The 13,148-nt window shown below is 50.2% G+C and overlaps 2 protein-coding genes and 1 long non-coding RNA gene across 3 annotated transcripts; 1 reads left to right on the forward strand and 2 right to left on the reverse strand.

The window, feature by feature from the left end:
• Positions 1-1,003: 1,003 nt before the first annotated feature.
• Positions 1,004-4,110, reverse strand: LOC4332198 (probable xyloglucan endotransglucosylase/hydrolase protein 27). Its single transcript, XM_015773815.3, has 4 exons — positions 3,784-4,110; positions 3,596-3,696; positions 3,249-3,457; positions 1,004-1,581 (listed from the first exon to the last, which is right to left on the reverse strand). Exons 1-4 carry the CDS (start codon positions 4,013-4,015, stop codon positions 1,107-1,109), a joined length of 1,017 nt encoding a protein of 338 aa, XP_015629301.1. The 5' UTR covers positions 4,016-4,110; the 3' UTR covers positions 1,004-1,106.
• A 2,197-nt stretch (positions 4,111-6,307) lies between these two features.
• On the reverse strand, positions 6,308-7,367 carry LOC136355722 (uncharacterized). The gene is made up of 2 exons (XR_010740033.1): positions 7,104-7,367; positions 6,308-6,985 (listed from the first exon to the last, which is right to left on the reverse strand). It is a non-coding gene; the product is annotated as an uncharacterized lncRNA (long non-coding RNA).
• Positions 7,368-8,880: 1,513 nt separating this feature from the next.
• Positions 8,881-12,944, forward strand: LOC4332199 (protein TITANIA-like). The gene is made up of 2 exons (XM_015775997.3): positions 8,881-10,686; positions 12,198-12,944. The coding sequence occupies exons 1-2, from the start codon at positions 9,051-9,053 to the stop codon at positions 12,743-12,745; spliced, it is 2,184 nt and encodes a 727-aa protein (XP_015631483.1). The 5' UTR covers positions 8,881-9,050; the 3' UTR covers positions 12,746-12,944.
• Positions 12,945-13,148: the final 204 nt, after the last annotated feature.

A 13,148-nucleotide genomic window follows, 5' to 3' on the forward strand; every position in this document is an offset into this window, starting at 1 on the left:
TTTTGAAGTCAAAATTTGAAAATTTTCAACTTATTATCTCGGTTTTGAAAACTCTCAACTCGAGATTTGAAAACTTTCAACTCGATTTTAAAAACTTTCAACTCGATTTTGAAAACTTTCTACTCAAATTTGAAAAATTTTCAACTCAAAATTGAAAAATTTCATCTCAAATTGGAAATTTTCATTTCAAAATTCAAAAAATTCAACTTGAATTTTGAATTGGAAACTTTTTACTCAAATTTCAAAATCCTTCCACTACAAATTTAGAACTTTCAACTATTTTAAAAGTTGTAACTAAATTATGTATACATGGTTTTTCTTTAAAATAGTGCTAATGATGACAATTGACACTAATTACTTAATTAGTGGGTGGGCCTGAGCGCTAGGGAGTCGACACGGCAAAAGTGCGCGCTGCTTCTCCTCCTCGCGCATCTGCGCGAAGTAGGGTGTAGTAGGTACACCCGGGAGGGATCCCGTCTAAGGATGAGGAACACATAATACTTTTAGTGAAACCTTGTACAAATCACAAGTGCGGAATTGAGCGGCTTAAAACAATAAACAATAAGTCACGTACGAAGTGAGCGTAACTTAATTGGTTAGGTTTCTTGTGGTGAAACTAACCCAATAAGGTTAAGTTATAAACTTGACATAGGTGTTCATAATTATAATTAATTATTCTTTTAGTGCAAGGTAATATAGGTGTGCATGTGCGTGTGTTTATAAGGATGAGTCATGTCGAGTTTCGTGTCTGTTACGATCCATTTTACACCGGGCCGGGCTGCCAAAGTGCCAATTGATCGAGGGCCGGATCAGCTTTTGCCGTGGCCCGTGAGGCGGAGGTCGACGTACGTGACGTGTTTTTTCACCGCCTCCGAGCGCGCGTCGCTGGACAGAGGTGGATATGGTGCCGTCTACGAACTGACCAAAGAATGGCACGCAGAAGTAGGAAGTTGTGAGAACACTATGACCAATGGCGAGCTCTGCACCGGTGGCACACGTCAGAGACCAGGAAACTATAATCACGTACGACATCACACACGGCACGATAGTACAGTCGAGCACGCGCGCCACCATCGCGAGCGGCGCTGTGCGGATCACAGAATCGGTCAGAGCGCGGAATCCACGCCGCCGCCGGCGCGCCGGTGGCGCTTGCCGTGCCTGCCGCCGCGGCGGTCCGTCGACCTCGCCTCGCCGGACGGGAGGAACGCCTCGGCCTCCGCGCCGACGCTGCACTCCGGCAGCGGCGCGTGGTACCGGACGCGGTCGTAGCAGTACCCGTACGTCATGTGCCTCGCCCGGAACCTCTCCATCGCCGACCGCTGCCCGGGCGGCATCGTCGCGGAGGCGGCGGCGCCCTCGCACGGCGGCGGGGAGCCGGCGGGGCAGCCGTGGAGCAGGAGGTCGGTGAACTCGGCGACGTAGGGCGCGTACTTGTAGTTCACCTTGTACCGGCCGCCCGAGGTGGCCCAGCTCGAGCCGTCCCAGATGGTGGCGTACAGCGACATGGGCTTGGACGGGAACTGCGCGCCCATGGACGCCGTCCTCACCACCTCCCTGATCGGCGTCTCGTCAACGTAGAATCTGCATAATGGACAGGACAGTCAGTACAACCGTGCAACGAACAAGGAAGTGAAGGTTACTGATCCTGCTCTACATTATTGCAGTGTCACACATGACACAGTTTTACTCCGTAGTTCTGTAGGAGTAGTTCAGTAAATTTTGATTTTATGATTGACAGTTGGTTCTGTAGGAGTAGAAGGGTAAACTAGATTACTAGAGGCAGATGAACCCTGTATCTCTGAACTCTTGAACTCTGAAACCAATAGGTTGGCAGTGAAAACTTTGAGAAGTTCAGACTTTGGCCACGTGTAGTGGCTAGTAATGAATTTCGGTTTTGGCAAAATAAAGACGTCATTGTCACCCACGAATCTAACAGATTTCATGGAGAAAAACACGGAGGAAAGTGGGTGGCAGTTTTTGAAACAATGGATAGAAAGTAGCTCCCGGTGCTGACATTTCCCTCCTCCATCATGCGACACAGATACAAAGAATTCAGAAGTTCGCCTATGACCGATCGCACAACTACAGAAGTTATGCAGGTTAGCGGAGAAAGTAGGTTATCAAATGCAATTATATGCGAGAAAAGGTTGGCACGGGGATCTCGGTGGAAGGATATCAGATATATTGATAGAGAGTTATCATGCACATGGTATGATCAATGCTCAGGTTCAGTGGAAACTGTAAAAGCAAACGCACCACATGTGATGTCAACTTTTTTCACACGATCTCGCGTGTAGCAGTATAGGATGCATCAATGTTTTTTAGAGCAGTTGCATCAGTAATTTGCAGTGATTTGGTTACAGAATTTCAGAGTCCAGTGATTGCTGTGGTTAACTAAATCAGAAAAATATTGTGATAATGCCCATCTCAGTTTTGGGGCCTCTACTTATTACTCCTATCAAAGTGTAAACAGCACAAGGAATCTATAAGCTGTAAAGGAAGAGCAAACTGATATCTCCCAATCATGGCCCATGATAACCAGAAAATAAAGAAAAGGAAGGAATGCAAGCATACAAAAAGTAATAGTGATAGTGAATATCAATTTGTTGAGGTACACAACACACCATAATAGAAAGAACACAATCACTATGCAGAATTGCACTATTACTAGTTTAGCACAATGAAGAACTGCAAGTATGACAATATGACATCAGAGGGTAGTTAACTGACATTGTACTCTTCTAATCTTTTATGGGAAAAGGCTATACATACTAACTTTTTCTTACTAAATTCTTACTAAAACAATGTGTCATGCTAGGAATGCATCTAGATTTTTCATAACTTCCATCTACCTAAATTAAACCGTTAAGATGATTGTTAGTAAAAATTTAGTATGGAAAAAATAGTACGTATAGGAGTGTTCTGCTTAATATAACACTAGCAGACGCTGGCTTCGTTTTCAGAAGAAGAAAACTGTCATTTCACCATTCTGCTATCAGCGTATCACAGAATAATGTTATCATATATTCTGATATACTGATGACAGATACATAACTCTAGTGAGTCTGCAGAATATATACTGAGTATCTCTGAAGTTCGTGAAGCGTTTGTGAATCTCAACGCTTGTGAAGCGTGATATACTGATGTAGGCAAGCTCTTATGGCGAGCCAGAGACTGCACAGTGACATCTGACACGCTGCATTATCGAAGAGTAAAACCGAGCTAAAATGGCGGATCGGTTATCTTACATGATCGTGTCATGGCTCCAGCGGATGGCGTAGCGGTGGAAGTCCTGGGTGGGGTCGAACCAGAGGCCGTACCTCTCCTCCCGGCCGGCCGCCGTGCTGCCGTTGCCGTACACGTTGGTCTGCACCCTCCACTCCCTCCCCCTCACGTTCCCCAGGAACTCGAAGTCCAGCTCGTCGTGCGTCCTCTCGTACACGTCCCCGTTCGACATCTGCGGCCAAAACGACAATGCCGTCACAACCATGCATCGCGATAAACCCAAGCTATCGAGTGCTAACTTCAGTATTAAGATTTCTTGCCGCATTGCACATTTGCACCTATTGGTTCGCAAGGAGTTGGTGATACTTACGTAGAAAGCGACGACGACGCCGGCAGTGTGGTCGGCGGGAAGCTTGATGCTGGCGCTGAAGAACCCGTGGTGGTACGCGCCCTGCGAGGCGAACCCGGCGCCTGAAACAGAACGCCAGCACGGTGAGACACGACATGAACAGAGGCTACCATTGGCCATTGCATCGATGCGGCTGATGCATGACCTACCTGTCCGCTCGTCGAGGGAGATGTGCACTCTCTTCCCGTCGCCGTGGAGCATGAGGTTGGAGTCGCCGAACAGCTGGGTGTAGCCTTCCTCGAAGGAGAGAGCCGTCGCTGACGCGGGGAGGAGGCTGTCCACCATGGCGGCGTACGCGGCAGCGCGCGGTGGCAGCGACAGCGACGCCGCCAAGAGGACGGCGGCCAAGATCGGTAGCAAGGAACAGCGAGCCATGGCCATGGCCCCGCCCTGCTCGCTTCTCTGCGTCTCTCGCTCGCTCTCGGCTACTCTGCTTCCCTCTGTTTCGTGTGCTGCTCTGTTCCCTTGTGCTAGCTGCTCTCGCTGGCTGGTTAATGGGGCTAGTTTAATGGATTGAAAAGGCAGCTACCTTTTCTCATGTGCTGGAGATGTGAATGGAGAGGCAGAGCAGGACATGGATGAGCAATTGAGCTGCTCTTTATTGGGAGTTGAACTCACAGTGATTGCACTATACATGATGAGTGTAGTAGCAGTACCATGTTTTGTGGTTATACATCTGATTACTGTACTTGAATGGAGTACCAGTACAAATCTCACTCAACCTATGCATATACACAAGCTCACGACTTATGTGCCTTCTCCAAGCAAGGCTCATCAGATGAGTCACAGGTTCACATGCCTCCCGTTTTCTGGTGTATGGACTGATCGATCATCACAACCTGGTCTCCAGTACAATCATAAACAAGGAAAGCATCTGTCATTCGGCAAAGTATCGCCCAAGAAACGTACACCCTTCTGGTCCAGTCCAAGAGACCTTCAGACGGGGTATCCTAGAGTGTCAAGCATGCAATGCAACCAACGTATAGCAGTACAATACTATCACTGTCAGTCTACAAAGCAGATACCGAACATTGAGTGCCACTACTAGTACGGAGTACTAATAATTGCCGTTGCCCCGAACGCGACTGGTGCACAGGAGAAGCACCGGAGGTTTCGGGGCGTTGGAAGAACAGAACAGGCAACGAAAGAGAACCAAGGTGTCAGGCCGTCAGCTAGTGGCCACTGTAGTCAGCAGTGAAACGTCTCGGTTAGCCTTGATAATCGCCGTGTCAGCGGAGTGAATGCAGTGTCGTCTGCCATCGAGCGGCAAAGTCCACTCATCACTGGCCACACACACCCAAAAACGGCCGTGAAAAGGGACAGAGAGAGGGAGGAGTAGAGTCAGAGAGGACAATGGACGGGTCTACCAACCAGCTGCTGCTGGGTAATCCTTGCTTTGCTTGTTGCTTCTCCTTTTGGACCACCGGGTTTTGATCCCGGAGCAGCCTATCGAGACGATGAACTGGATTGGGGCTGGCTGCCTAGGTGATGGCCATGGCCATTGGCCCATTGCCAACCCCTCTCTAGTCTCTCCGAGGCGTTTGTTCCTGCCTTTTCCTCTCTTGCATTGCTGATCGAGTTGGAGCTCTCGGGCGTGTGCCTTTTTCCTCGTGTCCGGTTCTCTTTTTGGACCAGTTGCTTCGTTCCGGGTTTTGTTCGCTAGCGGTTGCCTCTATCCGTTTTATTCACGGGGGTAGCGTTTGTGCGCGCTTTTTCTCCTCATTTTTGGTTTGAAGGAATCCTACGCTTTAACGACAACAACATGGTAGGGTTGAATACCTACCTATCAATCTAGCATCTACGTACAGCTTTCAGAATTCAGACCTAAGATCAAAACGCTTGTTGCTACGGATTCGAGGGATTCTGAAGCATATGAAGCACATCGATATTCCTACGAGGCTACGAGCAAATGCAGATAGAGGCCGTGTTTTCGTCAAAAAATTTTCGTCAAACTTTTAACTTTTCCGTCACATCAAATGTTTGGACACATGTATGGAGCATTAAATGTGTACGAAAAAAACCAATTGCACAGTTTGTATGTAAATTGTGAGACGAATCATTTGAGTCTAATTACGCCATGATTTGACAATGTAATGCTACAGTAAACATTTGCTAATGACGGATTAATTAGGTTTAATATATTCGTCTCGCTGTTTACAGACAGAATCTATAATTTATTTTATTATTAGTCTAAGTTTAATAATTCAAATATATATTCATATACTTAAAAAAAATTTTAGCACACGAACTAACCACGGTGAGATAGGAACCGGAAAAGCACTCGACAACGAGGGAATATGGCCGTGCTGTGACAGCTCACGGCCTGGCCCACTACTTTGAACAATGGACAACCCACCGGGCCCTCTCACACCACAATTTAGGCCCTCTTTCGTTCGGGCCACAACCCACAAGGAGACTAGTTTTGGCATTAGTCCACTTTGGCTCCTTTAAGAATAACCGAATCAAATCCGTGACCCTGAACCCAAAACCATATATCTTGATTCCCTCAACTATTAAAACCGATGTAACTTGACTCTTTCAGCGGTTTTTTAGATTAGTTTTGCTGACGTGGTGTTTACATGGCAGTGTTGACTTGATCTACTGTTGACGTGGTGCTTATGTGGCATTATATCTGAAAACATACATATGAGACCCATTCGTCATTCGAAAAAAAATTATAGGGCCCACTGGGTCTATCCTTTCTTCCTCCTCCCTCCTCCCTCTCCCCCTTACCCCCCTCTCTCTCCTCTTCGGCGAGCGAGGGCCAGCAGCGGCAGGGGCGGAGGCGGAGTGGCAGCGGTGGGCGGGAGGGCGTAGGCGCCGGCGGCACCGTGGGAGAGGAGCCAGAGCTCGAGGGAGCCGTCGGCATGTGCGGCATATGGGTCTATCCCTTCTTCCTCCTCCCTCTCTCTCTCTCTCTCCCTCTTCGGCGATGGAGGCGGAGTGGCGGCGGCGTGCGGGAGGGAGCCGTCAGCGCTCGTGGCCTCCCATCCCACCGGCGCCGCCGCCGCTGCTCGTCTTCGCGGTCATGGCGGCGTCCGGTGCACCGTCGCTGTGACGCGGTTCGTCGTCGGCTTGACCAAGCCCTGCCTTGGTTCGTCGTCGGTGCACGTCGTGGTGTTCTCCGACGGCTGCGACGAGGGCGGCCCAGCGGATCTCGGCGGCCACCGTGGCCCGTACTTCGAGCGGCTGGAGGAGGTCGGGTCGGTGGCGCTGGACGAGCTGGTCTGGGAAGAGGCGGAGCAGGGGAGGCCGGCGACGGTGGTGTTGTACGACACGTTCATGCCGTGGGTGCCGCAGCTGGCGCCTCAAATTGACGAATCTCGCTGAGGTTTTGGCAAATCCTTGCAACTGAAACACAACCATGATAGTCAAGATATGGATGAGATGACAAGCCAATATGTCAAGATGCAAGTAAAATTCAGCAACTGATTAATGAACTTAATTGCTTTTGGAAACAGATAAATACCCGTCATAGATGTATAGCTTCGAGGAAATGGAGAGTTTCTGAACATTAGGAAGAGCGGCAGGAAACTCAGTGTAGATGTAGTCCAGATTATCACCATAAGATGAGTGTTGGCAAAGCCAGCAAAACCAGTGGTAGCAACTGTGTTCAGGCAGACATAACCCAGATGAAGAGACTCAATGTGAGCAGAGGAGTTGTCTGGGTCACTGAAAACGTGCTGGGGGAGGATGTATTTTTCTTCAGCTGAACCCATCTGATGAAATCCCAAGTGACGTGCCATGCTCTCGACGCGGCGGAGAAGCGAGCCCATCTGTTGACATGGGTGCCCCGGCTGGCGCGACGTTCCTGACGCAGACGTGCGCTGTGGACATGGTGTACACGCACGCACGCTCCGGGGAAAATAGAGGCGACGGCGATGCCACCGCCACCGCGAGACGTCTGGTCGCCGAGCAAGTGGCCGTGTCGGCGAGGTGGCTGTCGCGGAGGTCGAGGCCGACGATGCGGAGCGAGAGAAAGAAGCGCCGCCCGCGGCGGTGTCGGCGAGGTGGCCACCGTACCAGGCGCTGTGAGGTGTGGCCGTGGCGGCGCCATCGTTGCCAATCCGCACCCGTCTTGGTCGCTGTTTAGACAGCGTGGGAAAAAGAGAGGAATGAAGAAAGAGAGGAGAGAAAAAAAATGTGACACTTACGTGTGGGTCTCACATGCTGAGTCAGCTAGTTGGACCGGGTCAAGGCACCACATCAGCAAAATCACTCTCCAAAACCATTGAGGGAGTCAAGTTGCACCGATTTTAATAACTGAGGGAGTCACGATATCTGGTTTTGCGTTTCAGGGTTACATATTAGATTCGTGTTACTTTGAAGGGAGTCAATATGGACTTATTCCACTAGTTTTCTCATGGCAGATCTGCTGGGCTTGGCCCATTAACATGGTGAAGGCCAGGAGCGAGGAAAGTTGCCAAGCAGGCGCTGAGATCAAGCGATGCCCGGAGGAGGACACCGGACACGGATGCCAATTGCCAACGGATGGCCTAGACCAGCGACTTGTTCGTGAGAAAATCTTCTGGGCCCAAGCGGCAACAGCTGGGTCACGGCCCCATGGGGTTGACGTTGAGCAAGAGAGGCAGGTGCACCGTGCACGACGCGCTGCTGCCCCACGGTGTCCAAATCCAATGTCCGATCACCATTCTGTATTTCTATTCATCCGTTCATGCATGCCACAAAAGCGGAGGCTCAGGCTCTTCCTTCTCTCTGATCCTGATAACGTAAAACGCGTATACCGCACTTCGTCTACGAGTGGTCTGTACCGGTCAAGGCGCCGATCGAGCCCTCGTGCTAGTGCCCCCATCACTCGCGTCGTCACCTCACTTGCGCACTAGCTTAATCCATGGATGACATGATAGCCATCGCTCGCACGAGCAAGCAAGAGATAATCTAAAACAAATCCCCAGCTTCCCCCCACCGAAAACGCTTATTGCTGCCGCGTCTGCAAGCCACCAAGCGACCCCGAGGGCAAAATCCCCTTTCCGCCGACTCGAACCGCACCACCGAGCCGAGCCGCCCGGTTGCTCGTTGCACAGATCACATGCGGTTTTGACCTTTTCACCCGCGTATCATGTGGGTTTTCGTCGTGCTCACGAGTCGCTTCCTGTCCAGTTGCGAAACGCGGCTGGCCGTGACATTCCCCCGGTCGGTCGCTCATCTCGTCGATTCCCCGCAACGAGCCAAAGAAACACACAGTACTCTACTCCAATAAATCGCCACCTCCAAATCCAAATCGCGGGCCGTTTCCTCTCCACTTCCGCCCCCATCTCCGCGTGCGGAAGTCAACGAAGCGGAGCGCCTCTGCCGCCTCTCCTTCCCACCCACCTCTGCTCTGCTCCTCATCGTCGTCGCGCGGCCAGCTCAGCCGGCCGGAGAATCCACCGAATCCGGCGCGAATCCCGCAGCCATGTTCGGCGACTCCGACGGATCCAAGGACGCCAACCCCGGGGCGCCGCCCTCCACCACCGACCCGCCCTTCCCCAACCGCGAGCTCACCCTCAGCAGCTACCTCTGCGAGAAGCCGACGCTCGCCTCCGCCGCCGCCGGTGGCGGTGGCGGTGCCGGCCCGTCCTCGCCGCCGAACCCTGCTGCAGCCGCGGCTGGCGACGACGGCAAGCACTGCGTCGAGCGCGACTTCCTCCACCTCTCCGCGCCCAAGCGCGGGGATCCACCCGGCGACGACTCATCCGTCGTCGGCGGTAAGAAGCCCCGCCTCGACTCCCTCCAGCTCTCGCTGTCCCTTAACTCCGACGGCCCCGCTGCTCCGCCGTCGTCCCAGCCGCCGCTCGCCTCGCTCCTCCAGCCCGTCCCCGCGACCGATGGAGATCTACGGGGAGCGGCGGCGGCGGCGGCCGTGCCCGCGGCCCCCGCCAGGAGGACCTACAGCGCGACGACGGCGCGCACCCGCAGCATCAACTCCGACGACATGTCCTACTCCTACTCCATCTTCTCGCACAACCCTAGCTGTTCCCTCACGCACAACTCCACCGACATCTACGCCGCCGGTGAAGGTACCAACGGCTCCGTTCACAGCCGATTCAATTTCCGCCCCATGGGGGACGGCAGCGTCGCCTTCGCCACGCCGCCGCTGAAGGAGGGCACGTCGTCGTTCTTCCCCACGGAGCTCCCTGCGAGGATGGCGGCGGCGGCCGCGGCGGCTGCTGCCAGCGCGGGTGGCAGCTTCGACGGCGGTCGCGGTGGGCTTCACGCGTCGCGCCCTGACAAGATCCTGCGGGATATTGTGTCCGACTCTGTGACGGCTATGGCGCAGGTGCTGCAGGATTTCCCAAGCGAACGACTGGAGTTGCTGCGAGAGGCAGTGCGGGGCATGATTGACTCTCATGAGAAGAGGGATGAGCTGGCCAGCCTGCAGCGGAAGCTTGAGCGCCGGTCAGACCTGACCACCGAGACATTGGGGAGGGCGAACAGGACGCAGCTTGAGATCCTGGTGGCCATCAAGACTGGAATCGCGACGTTTGTCACCGGTAAAGGCCGGGTACCAAGCAGTGAGCTTGTAGAAATGTTCCTCATGACACGGTGCCGCAACCTGAACTGTAAGAGCACGCTGCCAGTGGATGACTGCGATTGCAAGATTTGCTCCACCAAGAAAGGGTTCTGCAGCGCATGCACGTGTTCAGTATGCCACAAGTTTGACTGTGCTGCAAATACCTGCACCTGGGTTGGGTGTGATGTCTGCGGACACTGGTGTCATGTTGCATGCGCGCTGGAGAGGAATTTAATCAGGCCAGGGCCGACGCTGAAGGGGCCAATTGGGACGACTGAGATGCAGTTCCAATGCCTTGCTTGCAATCATTCTTCTGAAATGTTTGGATTTGTCAAGGAGGTGTTCAATTGCTGCGCAGAGAACTGGAATGCTGAGACTCTGATGAAAGAGCTGGATTTTGTTAGGAAGATATTTGCTGGTTGTGAGGATTTTGAGGGCAAGGGGCTTCATGCCAAGGCTGAAGAGGTCCTCAGCTTGCTTGGAAAGAAAATTATTTCTCCTTTGGATGCAACAAACAGTATCTTACAATTCTTCAAATGTGAGTTTTTGTCGCTCCATTACATTCTAGTATGTTATGTTACAAACCCGAGTTATCTTAATGACTTGTTATGTATTGCATGCTTCCTTATTTATCCTAGATTATCGTATATGAACTTCATATACATAATTCATGAGATCTACAATCTTGATATATTATATTTGATTGGATAGTGGAAATAAATTTCATGCTATTCTATTTGATTTCGGCATTGGGGACTGCCTGGGTACTCAGCTAGTTTTCTTCAATTCTTTTCCTTCTATGTTCCTATTCTGCCAGTTATTTCTGTTGTCCTATATTTAGCTTTTTATTCTATTTGCCCTGTTATCTACTCCCCTTTGCTCAAAGGCATTTGATTGCATATTTTCTAAAATCTCTCAATTTTCTGAATTCTGACTGAATGGATTACATTTTTGTATGCCACCTCCACTGGCTGAGCGTTGGAAGTTTGATTGTCTACGAGGATGTTTATCTTAGTGCACACTGAAACTGCCTCCATTTATTGTCATACTGATATGGAATGGGTTGTACATGGCCTGAGGATCCAGGGTAGGGCACTTGCCCTTGATTTGCTGGTCGATGGCCTGAGTTACCCTTAACAAATGGTCAACTAGACATACTTAGGGCCTCTTTGGGAGCTCACATATTCCGGTGTGGATTTATTTTGGCCAATCCGTTCCAAAATGAACTGGCTGCTGTGAATTGGGCCAGGGTCCTCGCCAGGATATTAGCTCCCAAACAAGGCTTTACTCCCTCCGTCCCAAAATACAGCTACCTCTAGCATTCAAATTTTGTATCTAAATATATCTACTTCTAGAGTACCAAGGGGTGTTTGTAGTGATGAAATGCCCCGAATCCCCTCATTCCACAACCCCCACCCTCCTCCCACCAACTGGAACATTAATGAAGGACAATCTAGTCTTTTACTTTTCTCCTTAATCTGTGTGAAAAATTCCAGAAGTAGCTATATTTTGGGACAGAGGGAGTAGTAACTAAGATATACTCCTACTTTGTTACTGAGAAATATATTCCTAAAGTAACTTATAATTAAACCAGTTGCAACTGAGAAATATATTCCTAAAGTAACTAAGACACACTTCCCTTGTTGCCATACGCATTGTTGCTGCACATCTGCAGCCTACCATATATAAAGTCCACAACACATGCAGTTTGTTCATTTAGACCACATGTCATCATGCCCAGCCAATGTTTTTTAAAAGTTTTCCCTAGAACATCAGACACAGACACTTCTGTTAGTACTACACCTTGTATTAGTGGGCATACCGCATTGATCGTTATAACAACATTTGACATGATTTAAGAAGCAAACTTTATATTCTGTTGAAACTAAAGCTGAAATACTCCATCAAATATGATGATTCATTTCATCTAATTTCTCCATGCATAAAAACGTTGGTGCTATTCAATGTTTGAAATAGAACTGGTAGAACCTGCACTTGATATAGCGTGATGCGATTTACTCGGTCAAGCTAACTTTTTTGCTTCCGCAGATGGAGTTACAGATTATTCTGTTACTGGTAGCACGTCCAAAGGTATATTGGCAGCTCAGGCAAGTCAATCTACAGATATGCGGTCTCTTCAAACTCCAACGATCACACCACCGAAATCCTCATTCAACTTCAAGACCACTACTTCCATTCTTGACACCGATGCACTTAAGCCCAGCCCAAAGCCACTCTCTATTGAACCCCATTTCAGCACCGCTTCTAAGGAGGATGACTCTAGCCTCGAAACCATCGTGAAATGCAAGGAAGCTGAAGCAAAACTCTTCCAAAAGTTGGCCGATGATGCCAGGAAGGAAGTAGATAGCTACCGCCAGATTGTCCGCTCCAGGACTCAGAAGCTAGAGGAGGAGTATGCTGCGAAGCTGGCAAAAGTATGCTTCCAAGAAACAGAGGAGAAGAGGAGGAAGAAGCTGGAGGAGCTCAAGATGCTGGAGAATTCGCACTACGACTACCTCAAGATGAAAATGCGGATGCAGACCGATATCCAGGGCTTGCTCGAGCGGATGGAAGCCACAAAGAAGATGTGGGTATAGGCTGGTAAAAATTCATCTGACGCCGCTGAATGTGTGAAAAATCTGTTGTACACCATTAGGATGTTTTCCGAGTTGTTGTATTCATCCTGTGATTTGTGTTACCAGTTAAAACTGTTATAAGCAGAGGGCCGCCTAACCTCGTGCTGGCAGATAACATAACTAGACACCATCTCATTTAATTGCTTTCCGTTTGCAAACATATGGTGTGTCCCTTGCAAGTATGCATATCATTATCTCTAGTATGTGAACTGGAGTTGTTGGGTCATGCCATTTACATTCTGCTGCATGACGATACTATATACAGATATTCTGGAGTTCTGGATCCATGAGACTTTTCAACGTAGTGCAGTGCAGTTCTCAGTTCGTCCTCTTGTTATCTTGTATGATTTCTTCGGGGGAATTT

This window comes from Oryza sativa, chromosome 3 (assembly GCF_034140825.1).
Source record: "Oryza sativa Japonica Group chromosome 3, ASM3414082v1".
NCBI lineage: Eukaryota > Viridiplantae > Streptophyta > Magnoliopsida > Poales > Poaceae > Oryza > Oryza sativa.